This window comes from Bos taurus, chromosome 11 (genome assembly GCF_002263795.3).
Source record: "Bos taurus isolate L1 Dominette 01449 registration number 42190680 breed Hereford chromosome 11, ARS-UCD2.0, whole genome shotgun sequence".
Lineage (NCBI taxonomy): Eukaryota > Metazoa > Chordata > Mammalia > Artiodactyla > Bovidae > Bos > Bos taurus.
Genome location: NC_037338.1, coordinates 6,067,374 through 6,080,824, shown reverse-complemented (window position 1 = coordinate 6,080,824; position 13,451 = coordinate 6,067,374). Strand labels below are relative to the sequence as shown.

At 44.4% G+C, this 13,451-nt stretch overlaps 1 protein-coding gene across 4 annotated transcripts in view; it reads left to right on the top strand.

Moving 5' to 3' along the window:
* The window catches only part of TBC1D8 (TBC1 domain family member 8), a 141,203-nt gene that overhangs the window by 38,548 nt on the left and 89,204 nt on the right, over positions 1-13,451 (top strand). For 2 of the 4 annotated variants that reach the window (NM_001206142.3, XM_024998791.2), the window contains exon 2: positions 11,457-11,567. The exons of 1 other annotated variant lie outside the window; for it this stretch is intronic. In NM_001206142.3, coding sequence (NP_001193071.2) covers positions 11,457-11,567 — 111 coding nt within the window. Of the gene's footprint in view, positions 1-11,456; positions 11,613-13,451 lie in introns of all 4 variants that reach the window. One more of the 4 variants, XM_010809738.4, reaches the window with a different exon arrangement.

The window sequence follows — 13,451 nt, the reverse complement described above, 5'->3', positions numbered from 1 at the left end:
AATCTTCATGGATTAGGAAATATTAGGAGGGAAGGTTTGGGATTGAAATGGGTGACAGAGCCTTAAAAGAGGGAATTCTGCCATTTCCAACAACATCAGTAAACCTTGAGGACATTACGCTAAGTGATAAAAGCCAGTCGCAGAAGGACTCAAGCCACACACGATGTAGGTAATGAATCTGAAATCGTCACACTCCCAGGAGGAGAGAGTGGGATGGTGGTTGCCAGGTCCTGGGGGAGGGGAAAATGAGCAGATATTAGTCAAAGGGCACAAAGTTTCAGTTATACAAGGTGAATAGGTCCTAGAGGCCTACCATACAGCATCAAATGCCTATAGTTAACAATCTGTATACTTAAACATTTGTCAAGAGGGTAGATCTTATGTTAAATGTTCTTACCCCATTATATGTATATACATATTAATATTGGGTTGGCCAAAAGGTTCGTTTGGGTTTTCCCATAACATCTTATGGAAAGAACCCCAATGGAACTTTTTGGCTGACCCAGTAAAAGGCGGAGAGGGAACTCATGTTGGACATGTTTGTGGCATAGATTGTGGTGATGGTTTCGTGGGTGTACACTTATCTTCAAAACATTGTTGCATATGTTAATTATGTACAGCTTTCTGTATGTTAAAAAAAAGGGTGACAGGTTTCTAGAAAGAGGCAAGCTGCATGGGAAGGGCAGATTAGCACACGGATGGACCCATCAGGCGGGTGAGTGGGCAGTCCTGGAACAATGGGGTCCCGTTTCATAGACTTTCATTTCAGAGTCAGTGTCCAGGGAGGAGTTCTGGGTGCCCCTGGACTGTGCTGGTCTGGCCGTGGAGGCGGGCAACAGGCCTTTCCTGGGCACCCCAGATGCCCTCACGGCTGGTGTTTCGCTTGACAACTGTATCAGATCTTAAAGCCAAGCTCTTTGTTGAGTCTTTTATTATTATTATTATTAATTTATCCATTTGGCTGTGCTGGGTCTTAGTTGCAGCATGCAGGCTCTTTCGTTGTAGCACGCGGGGTCTAGTTTCCTGACCTGGGATCGAGTTCAGGCCCGCTGCATTGGAAGCATGGGGTATTAGCCACTGGACACCAGGGAAGTCCCACCTTTGCTGAGTCTTGTTTTTCCTTCTTTCCTGGTGTCTTTTGCCCTTTCATTTCATACCCTTGAATCATCCCTTTTCTAAAAGAACTTAATTCTAATCGCTGTGCATAACTGCCATGCCGAAAGACCAGGTAAACGGATGGCCAGGTAGATGGAAATGCTGGGAAGTTTTCAGAAGAGCGTTTCATTGTACCCACAGCAACACGTGTCTGTAAGGCAGGGCAGTCCCTGCGCTGGAACTGGCTGTCATGGTGGCGTTTCAGAGCAGGATTCTTGCTGTCACGTATTTTGAGCATTACATCACCCTGCTTGGAGGTTCATGATGGCAGGATCCGTACATTAAGTTTGAGCCAAAGCAGACAGCTTGGTTCCCATCCAAGGATTATTTATGGAGTGGCTAGGAGAACATGTCAGGGTTCAGCGGGGTGGACAGTTATGTTCAAATGTGTTTGGGATTTGTCAGTTGGGGGGTGGGGTTAGGAAAAGTTTCTATACTTACTTTAGGAAGCCAGCTGCGGAAATTTCCGACCATTAACATTTTCATAGTTTAAGACAGTTGTGGTATAAAACACGCAACATAAAATTGGCCATCTTAACTGTTTTTAAGTGTCCAGTTCAGTAGGTATTAAGTATATTCATGTTAGACAGTCATTACTACTACCCAATGCCAGAGTTCTTTGCATCTTGGAAAGCTGAAAGCCTGTACCCAATAAAGAATTTTCACAGTTTCACACAAAAAAAAATCTCCTTTTAATTCCAGCATGAACATGAGCAGGGCAGCTGGTCTGGCGCGGTGACTCCCGCAGCTGAACAGAGCCACTGTCTGGACACTGTTGCTTTTTGGCTTCCTGAGATGCCGGGGGTCCTTGTGTGGCCTGCCTTGCTCCCATGTATCGGGGACGTGGTGTGCAGGTGAGGGCCTGCTGGCTGCCTGCCCTGTTTTCAACAGCTGACTCTGGAATCCCTCCCTTGTGATGGCCTTGAAGCCCTCCTCCTGGACTGTCATGGTTACCCTGTGGCCTTGCCCATCGAGCTGCTGCATTCTCTGGAAACAGCACCAGCAACTCCTGGGTTTACTGGAAATGTGTGGACTCCTAAGGGAACCACATGATAAGAGATATCGACTTCTATAAAATGCTTTGTAAAAAAAATTGAAATTGAGTATTTTGGGTTATGAATTTTACTTCAAAGAGGGGAACTCTCAACATCCTCATGTTGAGAATGCAAATACCCCAACTTTCATCTTCCCTCTTTGACAGTCAGGAGAGAAAACCTTGGACTTCCTCGGTAGCTCAGCTGGTAAAGAATCTGCCCATAGTGCAGGAGATCCCAGTTTGATTCCTGGGTCAGGAAGATCCCCTGGAGAAGGGATAGGCTGGCTACCACTGCAGTATTCTTGGGCTTCCCTGGTGGCTCAGATGGTAAAAGAATCCGCCTGCCATGTAAGAGACCTGGGTTTGATCCCTGAGTTGGGAATGTTCCCAGGAGGAGGGCATGGCAACCCACTCTAGTATTTTTGCCTGGAGAATCCCCATGGACAGAGAAGCCTGGTGGGCTACCATCCATGGGGTAGCAAAGAGTCGGACACAACTGAGCGATTAAGCACAGCACAGGCCGGAAGAACTTCCTGTAATCCTTTATGGTTATTTGTCATTTTTCAAAACTAAGAGTTTTCCCCTTTATTCTGGTTCTTCATTTGCTTTCCCCACCCCAGTTTCCAAAACAGGGACAACAGCCAAACCAGACAGCCCTGACATGAAGACAGAGATGTAGCCCAGATTGGTCTCCTGATGGGGGGTTAGAGTGCTGAGCTGGTGCCCCGTGAACGTCCTGTGACCTTGAAGCTTGTCTGCTGGAGAGGTGGAAGTGTTTGTTGTGGGGTCGCTTAGGGCCTTAGTTGTGGCATGCAAGCTCACAGCTGTGACATGTGGGATCTAGTTCCTCCACCAGGGAGTGAACCCCGGCCCCCTGCCTTGGGAGCTCGGAGTCTTAGCCACTGGACTACCCGGGAAGTCTCCCCCCGCCCCCCGCCTTTTTTTAAAGTAAGTAAGTAATTTATTGACTGCATCAGATCATTGTTGTCTTGTGTGGAATCTTTGGTTGCAGTGAACAGTTTCTCTAGTTGTGGCACATGGGCTCAGTAGCTGCGGTGGGCAGGCTTCGTTGCCCTGGGGCTTGTGGGATCTTAGTTCTCTGACCGGGGATTGAACCCGAGTCCTCTGCATTGGAAGGTGGATTCCTAATCTTTGGACTACTAGGTAAATCCCTCAGGTATACTGTTAAGCCACCAGGAGGATCTGCTTTCATTAGTGCAGGAGGAGAAAAAAGGACTTTAGGCTTTCTGGTTTTCTGACTTTCATTAAAATGCTTTTCATGGGGGATGGGTGTTGCTGTTTTTCAAAATGGGTTTATTACACTCTGGTGCTCTTACAAGAGAAGGGCAGATATTGTATTAAGTTCAGCCAAAGGGGCAGAGTGGAAATAAAGAGATTTTAAAAATATATGCACACATGCTTAGTAATTTCAGGCAAGGAAGTCCCAACACCATTTTGTATCTGTTTTTGTATAACTGGGATAACACAGATGTCCTGACTGACCTGTTGCAAAAGAATATTACGTACTATCAGTCAATCAGATGTGAATGAAGATGCTTGGGAAATTAAAGGTTAGAAAAATATTTGTACTATATTATACATATGTAATGGAGAAGGCAATGGCACCCCACTCCAGTACTCTTGCCTGGAAAATCCCATGGACGGAGGAGCCTGGTGGGCTGCAGTCCACGGGGTCGATAAGAGTCAGACACGACTGAGCGACTTCACTTTCACTTTTCACTTTCATGCATCGGAGAAGGAAATGGCAACCCACTCCAGTGTTCTTGCCTGGAGAATCCCGGGGACGGGGGAACCTGGTGGGCTGCCGTCTATGAGGTTGCACAGAGTCGGACACGACTGAAGCGACTTGGCAGCAGCAGCAGCTCTTACTGCTCAGAGCGCAGAACTTTGTCACTGCGGCCAGCGGTAAGCCCCTGGGCCAGCATAGAGGTTACAGAGCCAGGAGGCCATGGGAAGCCTTCTCCAGGCATCCTTTCTTTTCCCAGGTCAGAGGCTGTGGTTTCATCTTATACTTGGTTGCATCCACGTGCGTGGAATCCAGCCAGGAGGAAAGAATAGCAGCTTTCTCGCTTGGTGGCAAATTTTTCCCCCGTCCCTCTTTGGGCCCTAATTATAAAACTTGTCACTCTACAGCTATCTCAGCCTGAGTTGTTATTCTGATTGGTTAAAAATAGGAGTGTTGCACTCACGGGACACCAGGAGGGTTTCCCTGGAGCTCCAGACGAGCATATGGGACTGCCTGGGAAACAGGGAACCCAGAAAACCCCCAAGCACTGCCCTGCTTTTGTTGGGGGGAACTTGTTCCTCTCCATGGGAATTCTCCAGGCTAGAATACAGGAGTGGGTTGCCATGCTCTCCTCTTAATGAGCCTAAGCCTCGCTAATAAATATTGCTAATGGGCTGCCAGGTGGCTCAGTGGTAAAGAGTCTGCCTCCCAACGCAAGGAGATCCAGGGGATGTGGGTTCGATCCCTGGATCAGGGGGATCCCCTGGAGAAAGAAATGACAACTTCTCTATTCTTGCCTGGAGAATCCATGGACCGAGGAGTCTGGTGGGCAACAGTCCATGGGGTCGCAGAGAGTCGGATAAGACTGAGCACACACGCACCTTTGAAGCAGGGGTCCCCAGCCTCCAGGATCTAATGCCTGATGATCTGAGGTGGAGCTGATGCAATAACAATAGAAATGAAGTGCACACGGAAGTAATGCACTTGAATCATCCTGAAACCATACCTTGCACCCTCCCGTGGAGAATTGTCTTCCACAGAACCAGTCCCTGGTGCCAGAAAGGTCAGAGATCGCTGTCCTAAAAGACATCCATGGGAGTTATCTTCAGCTTCTTTATAGAAGGTCAGAGTAAGTAGGACAGTGTACCCTGCCGTTAGGAGCTGTGCCTGAGTGTTTTTCTGAATGTTTGGTTTATTTAGGTGTATAGGTGTACATGTTTTTGTCTTGGGTGCACTTGAAATTTGCAGACATATTACCACTTTTAAAAAATAACCTTGAAGGATTTCTTTGCCATGCTAATTTCTTCTGGTTCACCTCTGTAAACAACAGAAATTGAAGGATGATTTTCTCTTCCTGAGTTCGTGTCTCACTTTGGTTTTCCTCTCTCGCTGCCCTTCCTCCTGGCTTTGCTTCTTCTCTGTGGTCTTGGCCTCTCGTCTCCTATTTCGCTTTTGTGCTTTGGTGGGCTCCACCCCCGAGTGCTCTGGCTTATTCCCCTTCCCCGCTCATCGCTCCTGCTGCTCTTGGAGGTTCTTGCAGGAGTGTTTGCATTTGCACAGACAGAGGGGTCACCCCTGTACTTGTCTGCAGGTGGACACTGACTGGGTTGGCTCCCCTTTTCTTTTTTAAAAATTAAAAAGCAATTTTTAATTGGATAATTGCTTTACAATATTGTGTTGGTTTCTGCCATACATCAAGATGAATCAGCCGTGGTGGTTTAGTCACTAAGTCATGTCCAGCTCTTGCAACCCTGTGTACTGTATATAGCCCGCCAGGCTCCTCTGTCCATGGAATTCTCCAGGCAAGAATACTGGAGTGGGTTGCCATTTCCTTTTCTAGGTATACGTATGTCCCCTCCCTTTTGAACCTCCCTCCCACCTCCCACCTCTCTATGTCCTTTTCTTTTTAATAAACTTTATTTTAGACGAGTTTTAGGTTTAGAGAAAAATTGAGAAGATAGTAGATGGAGTTCTTATACACCCCCCGTGCAATGTCTGCTGTTATTGACATGTCAGTATGGTGTGTTTAGTTGCAGTTAACCAACTGATACTGATTAGTTACTGTGATCTGCAGAATAATGACTGGAACCTGCCATCAGGTCACATGGCAAAAGAGGGATTAAGAGCACGGGTAGGATTGAGGTTGCTCATCAGTGGACCTCAGACTAGAGAGATTGTCCAGGTAGGCGCAGTGTTATCACAAGGGCTCTTAAAGCCAGAAGCGGGACTCTGAAAAGAGACCCAGGGAGATGGCAGTGTGGGGAACTTGTCCCGGTGTTTCTGGCTTTGAATATAGAGGCGGGGCCATGAGCCAAGTAAAGTGAGTGGCTTCTGAAAGCTGGACAAGGCAGGCAAATGAATTCTCAGCTAGAGCCCCTAGAAAGAAGACACCTATTGACACCTTGATTTCCGCTCAGATCAGCATTAGACCTCTGAGGTACAGAACTGTAAGAGAGGAGATCATGTTTAAAGTCTTTACTTAGTTTGTTACAGTATTGCTTCTGTTTTCTGTTTTGGTTTTTTGGCCCTGAGACATGTGGGATCCTAGCTCCCGACCAGGGATCAAACCCATACCCCCTGCGTTGGAAGGCGAAGTCTTAGCCACTGGACTGCCAGGGAAGTTCCAATAAGTTTTTTTGTTTTAAGCTATTATGTGGTAACTTGGCGCAGAAGCAGTAGAAAACGAATGTGATGATTTTTACCGAAGTCCATCTTTTCTTTAGTTTTCTCTGGTCTTTTTTCTGCCCGCGGATACATTTACTTGTCACTTGGGTTGTAACAGCTTCTCACACTTCCGCTTGTTTTGCTCTTGACAGTTTTGAGGAGTATATTGGTCAGACATTCTGTAGAATGTTCCTTAATTGGAATTTGTCTGAAGTTTTTCTCATGACTAGAATGGGGTTAAGTTAAGGGTGTTTGGGAGGAGAAATGGGGTAAAATGCTGTTCTTATTGCATCCTGTCAGAGGGTTATGACCCACACTGACCTTTATCACCTGGCCAAGGTATTGCTTGCCAAGTTTCTCCCACTGAATAGTTACTGCCTCCACTTCCTGTCCTGTGGGACTTTTTCTTTTTTTTTTTGGTTTTAATTTTATTTTATTTTTAAACTTTACATAAATTGTATTAGTTTTGCCAAACATCAAAAAGAATCCACACAGGTATACTGTGTTTCCCATCCGAACCCTCCTCCACTCCTCCTCCATACAGGGTCTCCAGTGCACAGCCCAAGCTCCAGTATCGTGATGACACTGCACTCGTTCTTACATGTATTTCATGGACTTTTTCTTTCTTCTTTTTTTGCCTGCTTACTTTCAGTCATAGAAAGTGTCCAGGATCATCTTATGTATTTCCTGCTGCAGATCTAGAATCAGCCATTTTCCCAAAGTGTCGCAGTTCCTTTTATTGGAGGTTGGTAGAAACCAAGACCTGGGTGCTGGGTGTGCTCCTGGCGTCTGGGTCCTTTCTGCTAACAGAGCAAGGAGATCTAATGTTCTACCTCTGTATATACACACATCACTGTTTCTGTATGTAGCCATTTGTATCTGTGGTAAACTAAACGTCATTCACACCAGTGTGTTTGACTCTAAGTACTGTCTTTTTACTTTACTTGGGCTGCGGTGGGTCTTCATCGCTGCATGTGGGCTTTCTCTAGTGGAGAGCAGGAGCTCCTCTCTTCGTTGAAGCGTGTGGGCTTCTCACTTGTGGCGGCGTCTCTCGTTTTGGAGCTCAGTCTCTCAGCGCACGGGCTTAGCTGCCTCGTGCAGATGGGATCTTCCCAGACCAAGGATCAAACCCGTGGCCCCTGCATTGGCAGGTGGATTCTTAACCGCTGGACCAGCAAGGAAGTCTTAATTACTGTATTTCTTGCCTCTTTGCCTTGCTTACCTGTAAACTCCCACTCCAGTTAGGAACCTGGCTGTCACCTTCCATCATCCTCTTTTTTTTGATTGTTGGTTTCTAGGATTCCAGAAATGTATCAGAATTGTTAGCAGTGGACTCTCTGGAGTACAGTAGTTAAGCACGTTTCTTTGACCTTTCTTCCTAAAGACTCTGTTCATTTCCACAGTTACTTAAGTCAAACCCTTTTCCTGTATACCCTTCACTCTCATTTCATACATTTGTAATACAATTAGATTTTTTTTTTTTTTGGTCATATTCTACATTCACTTAGGAACCCCTGGACCTTCCTAAATGAATTTTTTTCAAAATTTGCAAACATGAAAGTTCACTCTTTATGCTGGAAACATCTGTGGATTTTGACAAAGGCACAGTGTCATGTATATACAATTAGAGTATCATGCAGAATGGTTTCACCCTAAGATTCCCCCACATTTGACTCATTCAGCCCCTTCTTGGTAATCACTGGTTTTTCTACCCTTGCTATATTTCCCTTTTTTTTCCCTAGAATAATTAGAATCGTGCAGAATATAGCCTTTTTAGGAGGGCTTCGTTCACTTAGCAATATGGATTTAAGGTCTCTCTTTCTTTTCAAGGCTTGGTAATTTGCTTCTTTTCATCACTGAAAAATACTCCATTGAATTATGTACCACAGTTTGATTATCCGTTCACCTGTTGAAGGACATCTTGGTTGTTTCCAGTTTGGGTCAATTATGCATACAACTTCTGTAAGTATTTGTGTGCAGGTTTTTGTGTGGGCGTGAATTTTCAAAAACAGTTGGATGAATACTTAAGAGTGTGATTGCCCTGTGGGGTAAGACTATGTTTAACTCGTCAAGAACAACCAGAGTGTCTTCCAAAGTGACTACCCTAAGCATTCCCATCAGCAGTGAATAAGTTCCTGTTGCTGGCATCCTTGTCAGCAATTGGTGTGTGATACATTTTGAGTTAATTTTTGAAAGGTATAAGATCTGTGTCTTAGGTTTGTATTCTTTCATATGGATGTCTAGTTGTTCCAGAACCATTTGTTGAAAAGACTATCCTTCATTGAATTACTTTTGCTCCTTTGTCACAAATCAGTTAATTGTACTTGTAGGATACATTTGTGAGGTCTGATTCTGTTCCACTGACCTGTGTATTTTATTGCCCATACCACTCTGTCTTGATTACTCTACCTTGGTACAGTAGTTAAAATTGAAATTATATAGCACGAGTCCTCCAACTTTGTTCTTCTTCAGTAGTAGTAGTATTACTACTACTACTAGTAATAATAGGTCTTTGTCTTTTCAAGTAGACTTTCTAATCAATTTATCAATATCTACAAAATGGCTTGCCAAAATTTTCGTTGTGTCGCCTTGAATCTATAGATCAGGTTGGGATGACTTGACATCTTAACACTACGGAATCTTTCAACCCAAGAACATGGATTATGTTTCCTTTTGTTTAGATCTTCTTTGAATCCTTTCATCAGAGTTTTGTAGTTTTTTGCACATAGATCCTACGCGTATTTAGATTTCTGCCTGATAAGAACATCTTTTGCTATTGTCAATGGTATTTATATTCTTGACAAATTCCAGTTGTTCATTGCTGGTATTTGGGAAAGCACTGGTCATTTACCCCTCTGTCTGACAGCCTTTCTGTTTGCTTATGAGTTCCTTAAGTTTTTTTTTTTTGGTTATTGATTCTTTGGGATTTTTCTGTAAAATCAAGCATGTCATCTGAGCACAAAGGCAGTTTTGTTTCTTCCTTCCTATTGATTCATCAATTTCTTTAATAGATATAGATCTATTCAAATGATTTAGCTCTCTTTGTGTGAGTTTTGATAATTTGTGTCTTTCAAGGAATGGGTACATCTCATGTAAATTATCAAATTTGTGAGTATAGAATTGTTCATACATTCCTTTATCATCCTTTTAATATCTCAGGAACATTTCTAATATTGGTAATTTGTATCTTCTCTCCTTTTTCCTTACTTAGCCTAGCTAGAGGCTTGTCACTTTTATTGATCTTTTCAAAGAATCAGATTTTGGTTTTATTGATTTTTTTTGCTATTGTTTTTCTGTTTTGAATTATGTTTGGTTTTTTGGCTCAATTTTTATTATTTTCTTCTGCTTTCTTTAGGGTTATGTTGCTCTTCTTTCTATGGTTTCCTAAAGGAGAATCTTGGAGTATTCTAGTGTTAGAGCTGAACCCAGAAGTCCCCTCATCACTTTTTAACTGCTGCTCCTCACACCTTCTTCCAAGTGAACGGGCCAGGTTGGTTGTGTTGGCATAAAACTTGCTGCCCATTGCAAAGCTCCTGAGCCTTGGGTCTTTCCAAACAGAAAGACTTCTTCTGTGTGGTATAGATATACAGGGGAATAGTACTCAGTCATAAAAAAGAATGCAATGATGCCATTTTCAGTAACATGGATGGACCTAGAGATTATCATACTAAGTAAATCAGAGAAAGACAAATATTATAGCACTTGTATGTAGAAGCTAAACTACTACATGAGCGAGCATGCCTGTGAAACAGACTCACAGACGGAGAGCAGACTTGTGGTTGCCGAGGGGGAGGGTGGACTGGGGAGGGGTGGACTGGGAGTTCGAGGCTGGCAGAAGCCAGCTGTTACATATAGGACGGATAAACAACAAGGTCCTACTGTATATGGTTAATCTGGACTGTTTACAATAGCCAAGACATGAAAGCAACCTAAGTGTCCATCAGTAGTTGAATGGATAAAGGAGACGTGGTGCATATATACAATGGAGTATTCCTCAGTCACCAAAAAAATGAAATAATGTCATTTGCAGCATCATGGATGACCTAGAGATTACCATAGTGAATGAAGTAAGTCAGAAAGAGAAAGAAATATCATATGGTGGCACTTATACGTGGAATCTAAAATGGGATACAAATGAACGTATCTTCAAAACAATCTCGCAGACATAGAGAGCAGACTTGTGGTTGCCGAGGGGAGGGCGGGGTGTGGATTAGGAGTTTGGGGCTGGCAGATGGAAACTATGTGTAGAATGGATAGGGCAGGAATAGAGACGTGGAGGTAGAGTGGATACAGTGAGGGAAAGAGAGGGCAGGACCAATTGAGAGAGTAGCCTTGACATACAATATACATTACCATATGTAATAGATAGCTAGTGGGAAGTTGCTCTAAAACACAGGGATCTCAGCCTGTGCTCTCTGACAACCTAGAGGAGTGGGAAGTGGGCTGGGTTGGAGGGAGGGAGGCTCACGAGGTTGGGGACATATGTATACTTATGGCTGATTCATGTTGTTGTACAGCAGAAACCAACACAACATTGTAAAGCAGTTATTCTCCATTTAAAAATAAATAAATTTAAAAAATGGACAAAATCTTGCTGAATAGCACAGGGAACTGTATTCGATATCTTGTGATAAACCATAATGGAAAAGAATATGAAAAAGAAAAGTGTATATATGTAGACCTGAATCACTTTGCTGTACAGAATAAATCAACACATTATAAACCACCTATACTTCAATAAAATTTAACGAAAAAAGAGGCTGCTGGCGCTCGGAGTTACCGCCCCGCCTTCCCAGTGGGCTGCTGGCTGTTGTGCCTGTGCTCACGCGTGCGTTGTCCTCTTGTCTCTTGAAGGTCGCCTGGTGGGTGCCCTGGACGCGGTGCTGGATTCCAACGCCCGGGTTGCTCCGTTCCGAATTCTGCTCCAGGTGCCCGGCTCCCAGGCGTATTCTCCCATAGCATGTGGTGAGTTACTGAGCGGATCGGACGTTTACTGGGCCGTGGCCACGGGTGAGTTTCATCCCAGGTGGAGCATTCCCCACCTTGAGGTCTGAGCATGGGTGTCTGCATGGTGGTGATGCTTGAAGGTAACTCGCCGAACCTCATCTGCTGCTGTGAGCTCTCTGTTCCTTCTCTCAACCATCAGAAGCACGTGGTGGTTCTAAAGGCTGGACAGCCGGGTTGGACAGACGGTCCAGGTGGTGTGTGGTTCCCGGAGGAACCCAGCCGTTTTCTTTTCCGTCTTGTGTCTGACGTAACCCTCGCCCCAGGTGCGAGTGCACTCCGTGACGGTGCCGGGGAAGTGCCCTGGGCTGGGTCTGCCTCAGGCCCGTCTTTGTCCTTGTTCCACTGTGCACTGAATCCCTGGACAGCAGGGCTCTGCAGGAGTTTAGAAATCACCTTCCCATCCTCTCCGAGTTTCAGCTCCTCCCACACGCACCGTTCGGGGCTCTGCTGGGACACTCCCTCTGGGAATCATGGCATCGTGAGAAGCCCGTTCTGTTAAAAAACAAACCTGAGATGTGTCTTTTTATTTATTTATTTTTCAAACACCACAGAAACTTTATTCACACAATCCAGTGAGATTTCTGAACCTGTGCCATTGAAGCACGACAAGCCCTTTTCTCTCAGGCTTGTTGCTGACATGTAAATTAGCACAAACGCAAGTTGAACTTACACACTGTTGACAGATAACTCCTAGTCCCTATTTTAGTATTACCATCACGGGGACGCTCAAAGGGCAGTTGGTGAGATGTGTCTTTTTAATTACGCAAGTAATATTCACACTTCAGAAATTGGAAAATGGGTAAGAAAGAAGGAGAAAGAAGTCATCTATAACCTCTTATCCAGGGTAATCACTCTCTGTCTACATGTGTTTCTATGCAGAGGTTTTCAGTTGTGTGTTTTTTTTCTCTTAAAGTGAAAGTGTTAGTCACTTGGTCATGTCCTACTCTTTGCAACACCATGGACTGTAGCCCTCCAGACTCCTTCTGTCGATGGGATTCTTCAGGCATACTGAAGTGGGTTGCCATCCCCTTCTCCAGGGGATTTTCCTGACCGAGGGATTGAACCCTGATCTCCCACACTGCAGGCAGATTCTTGACTGTGTGAGCCACCAGGGAAGCCCACATTTTAGTAACTACTGTCAAATTTCAGTATCACCTTACATTCTCTAATGACATCGGATTACTTTTTTTCCTGGAAAAAATACAGGAAAGGATAAAGAAGAAAATTGTTGTCTTATACCCACCATTTATTACTAATGACTGTTAACATCTTGGAACTTTTTTTCCCAGCTTGTTTTGTTTGTTTTGGACAAATCAGTCTGTATTTGCATAAAGTGATAAAATGATTCATGCTCAATATAATCAATTAGCTCTGGAAAGTACAAAGAAAAAATATATTTTCTTCCCCCTCCACCTCCCCCCGCTCCACCAACATCCTAGCCAACCAACCTCCAGTGACACTGGTTGACAACATTTTTTCCTTCCTTTCTTTTGTCTTTTTGTATTTATTGGCCATGCTGAACTTGGTGCCCCCATCAAGCTCCGAGTCCTAACCACTGGACCACCAGGGAATTCCCAGCACCACTTTCTAAGGCAGCTACACAAGTCTGGGGAGACTTGGGAAGAACGGTAGATGGTGCAGCTTGTCCGCAGTGCCAGTTGACAATAAAAATATTGTTTTTAGTGGATTTCAGTAAAAGGAAAGATGCTGAAGTGAAATGAAAATACTATTAAACTTCAAAGAAATATCCCTCGAACCCTGAGTGCTGGCTTTCTAAAAGGTTCGTTGAAGGTCAAGGGGATAGATGTTCGAATGTGTGACGAGGTCAGAATTGTAGCTTTT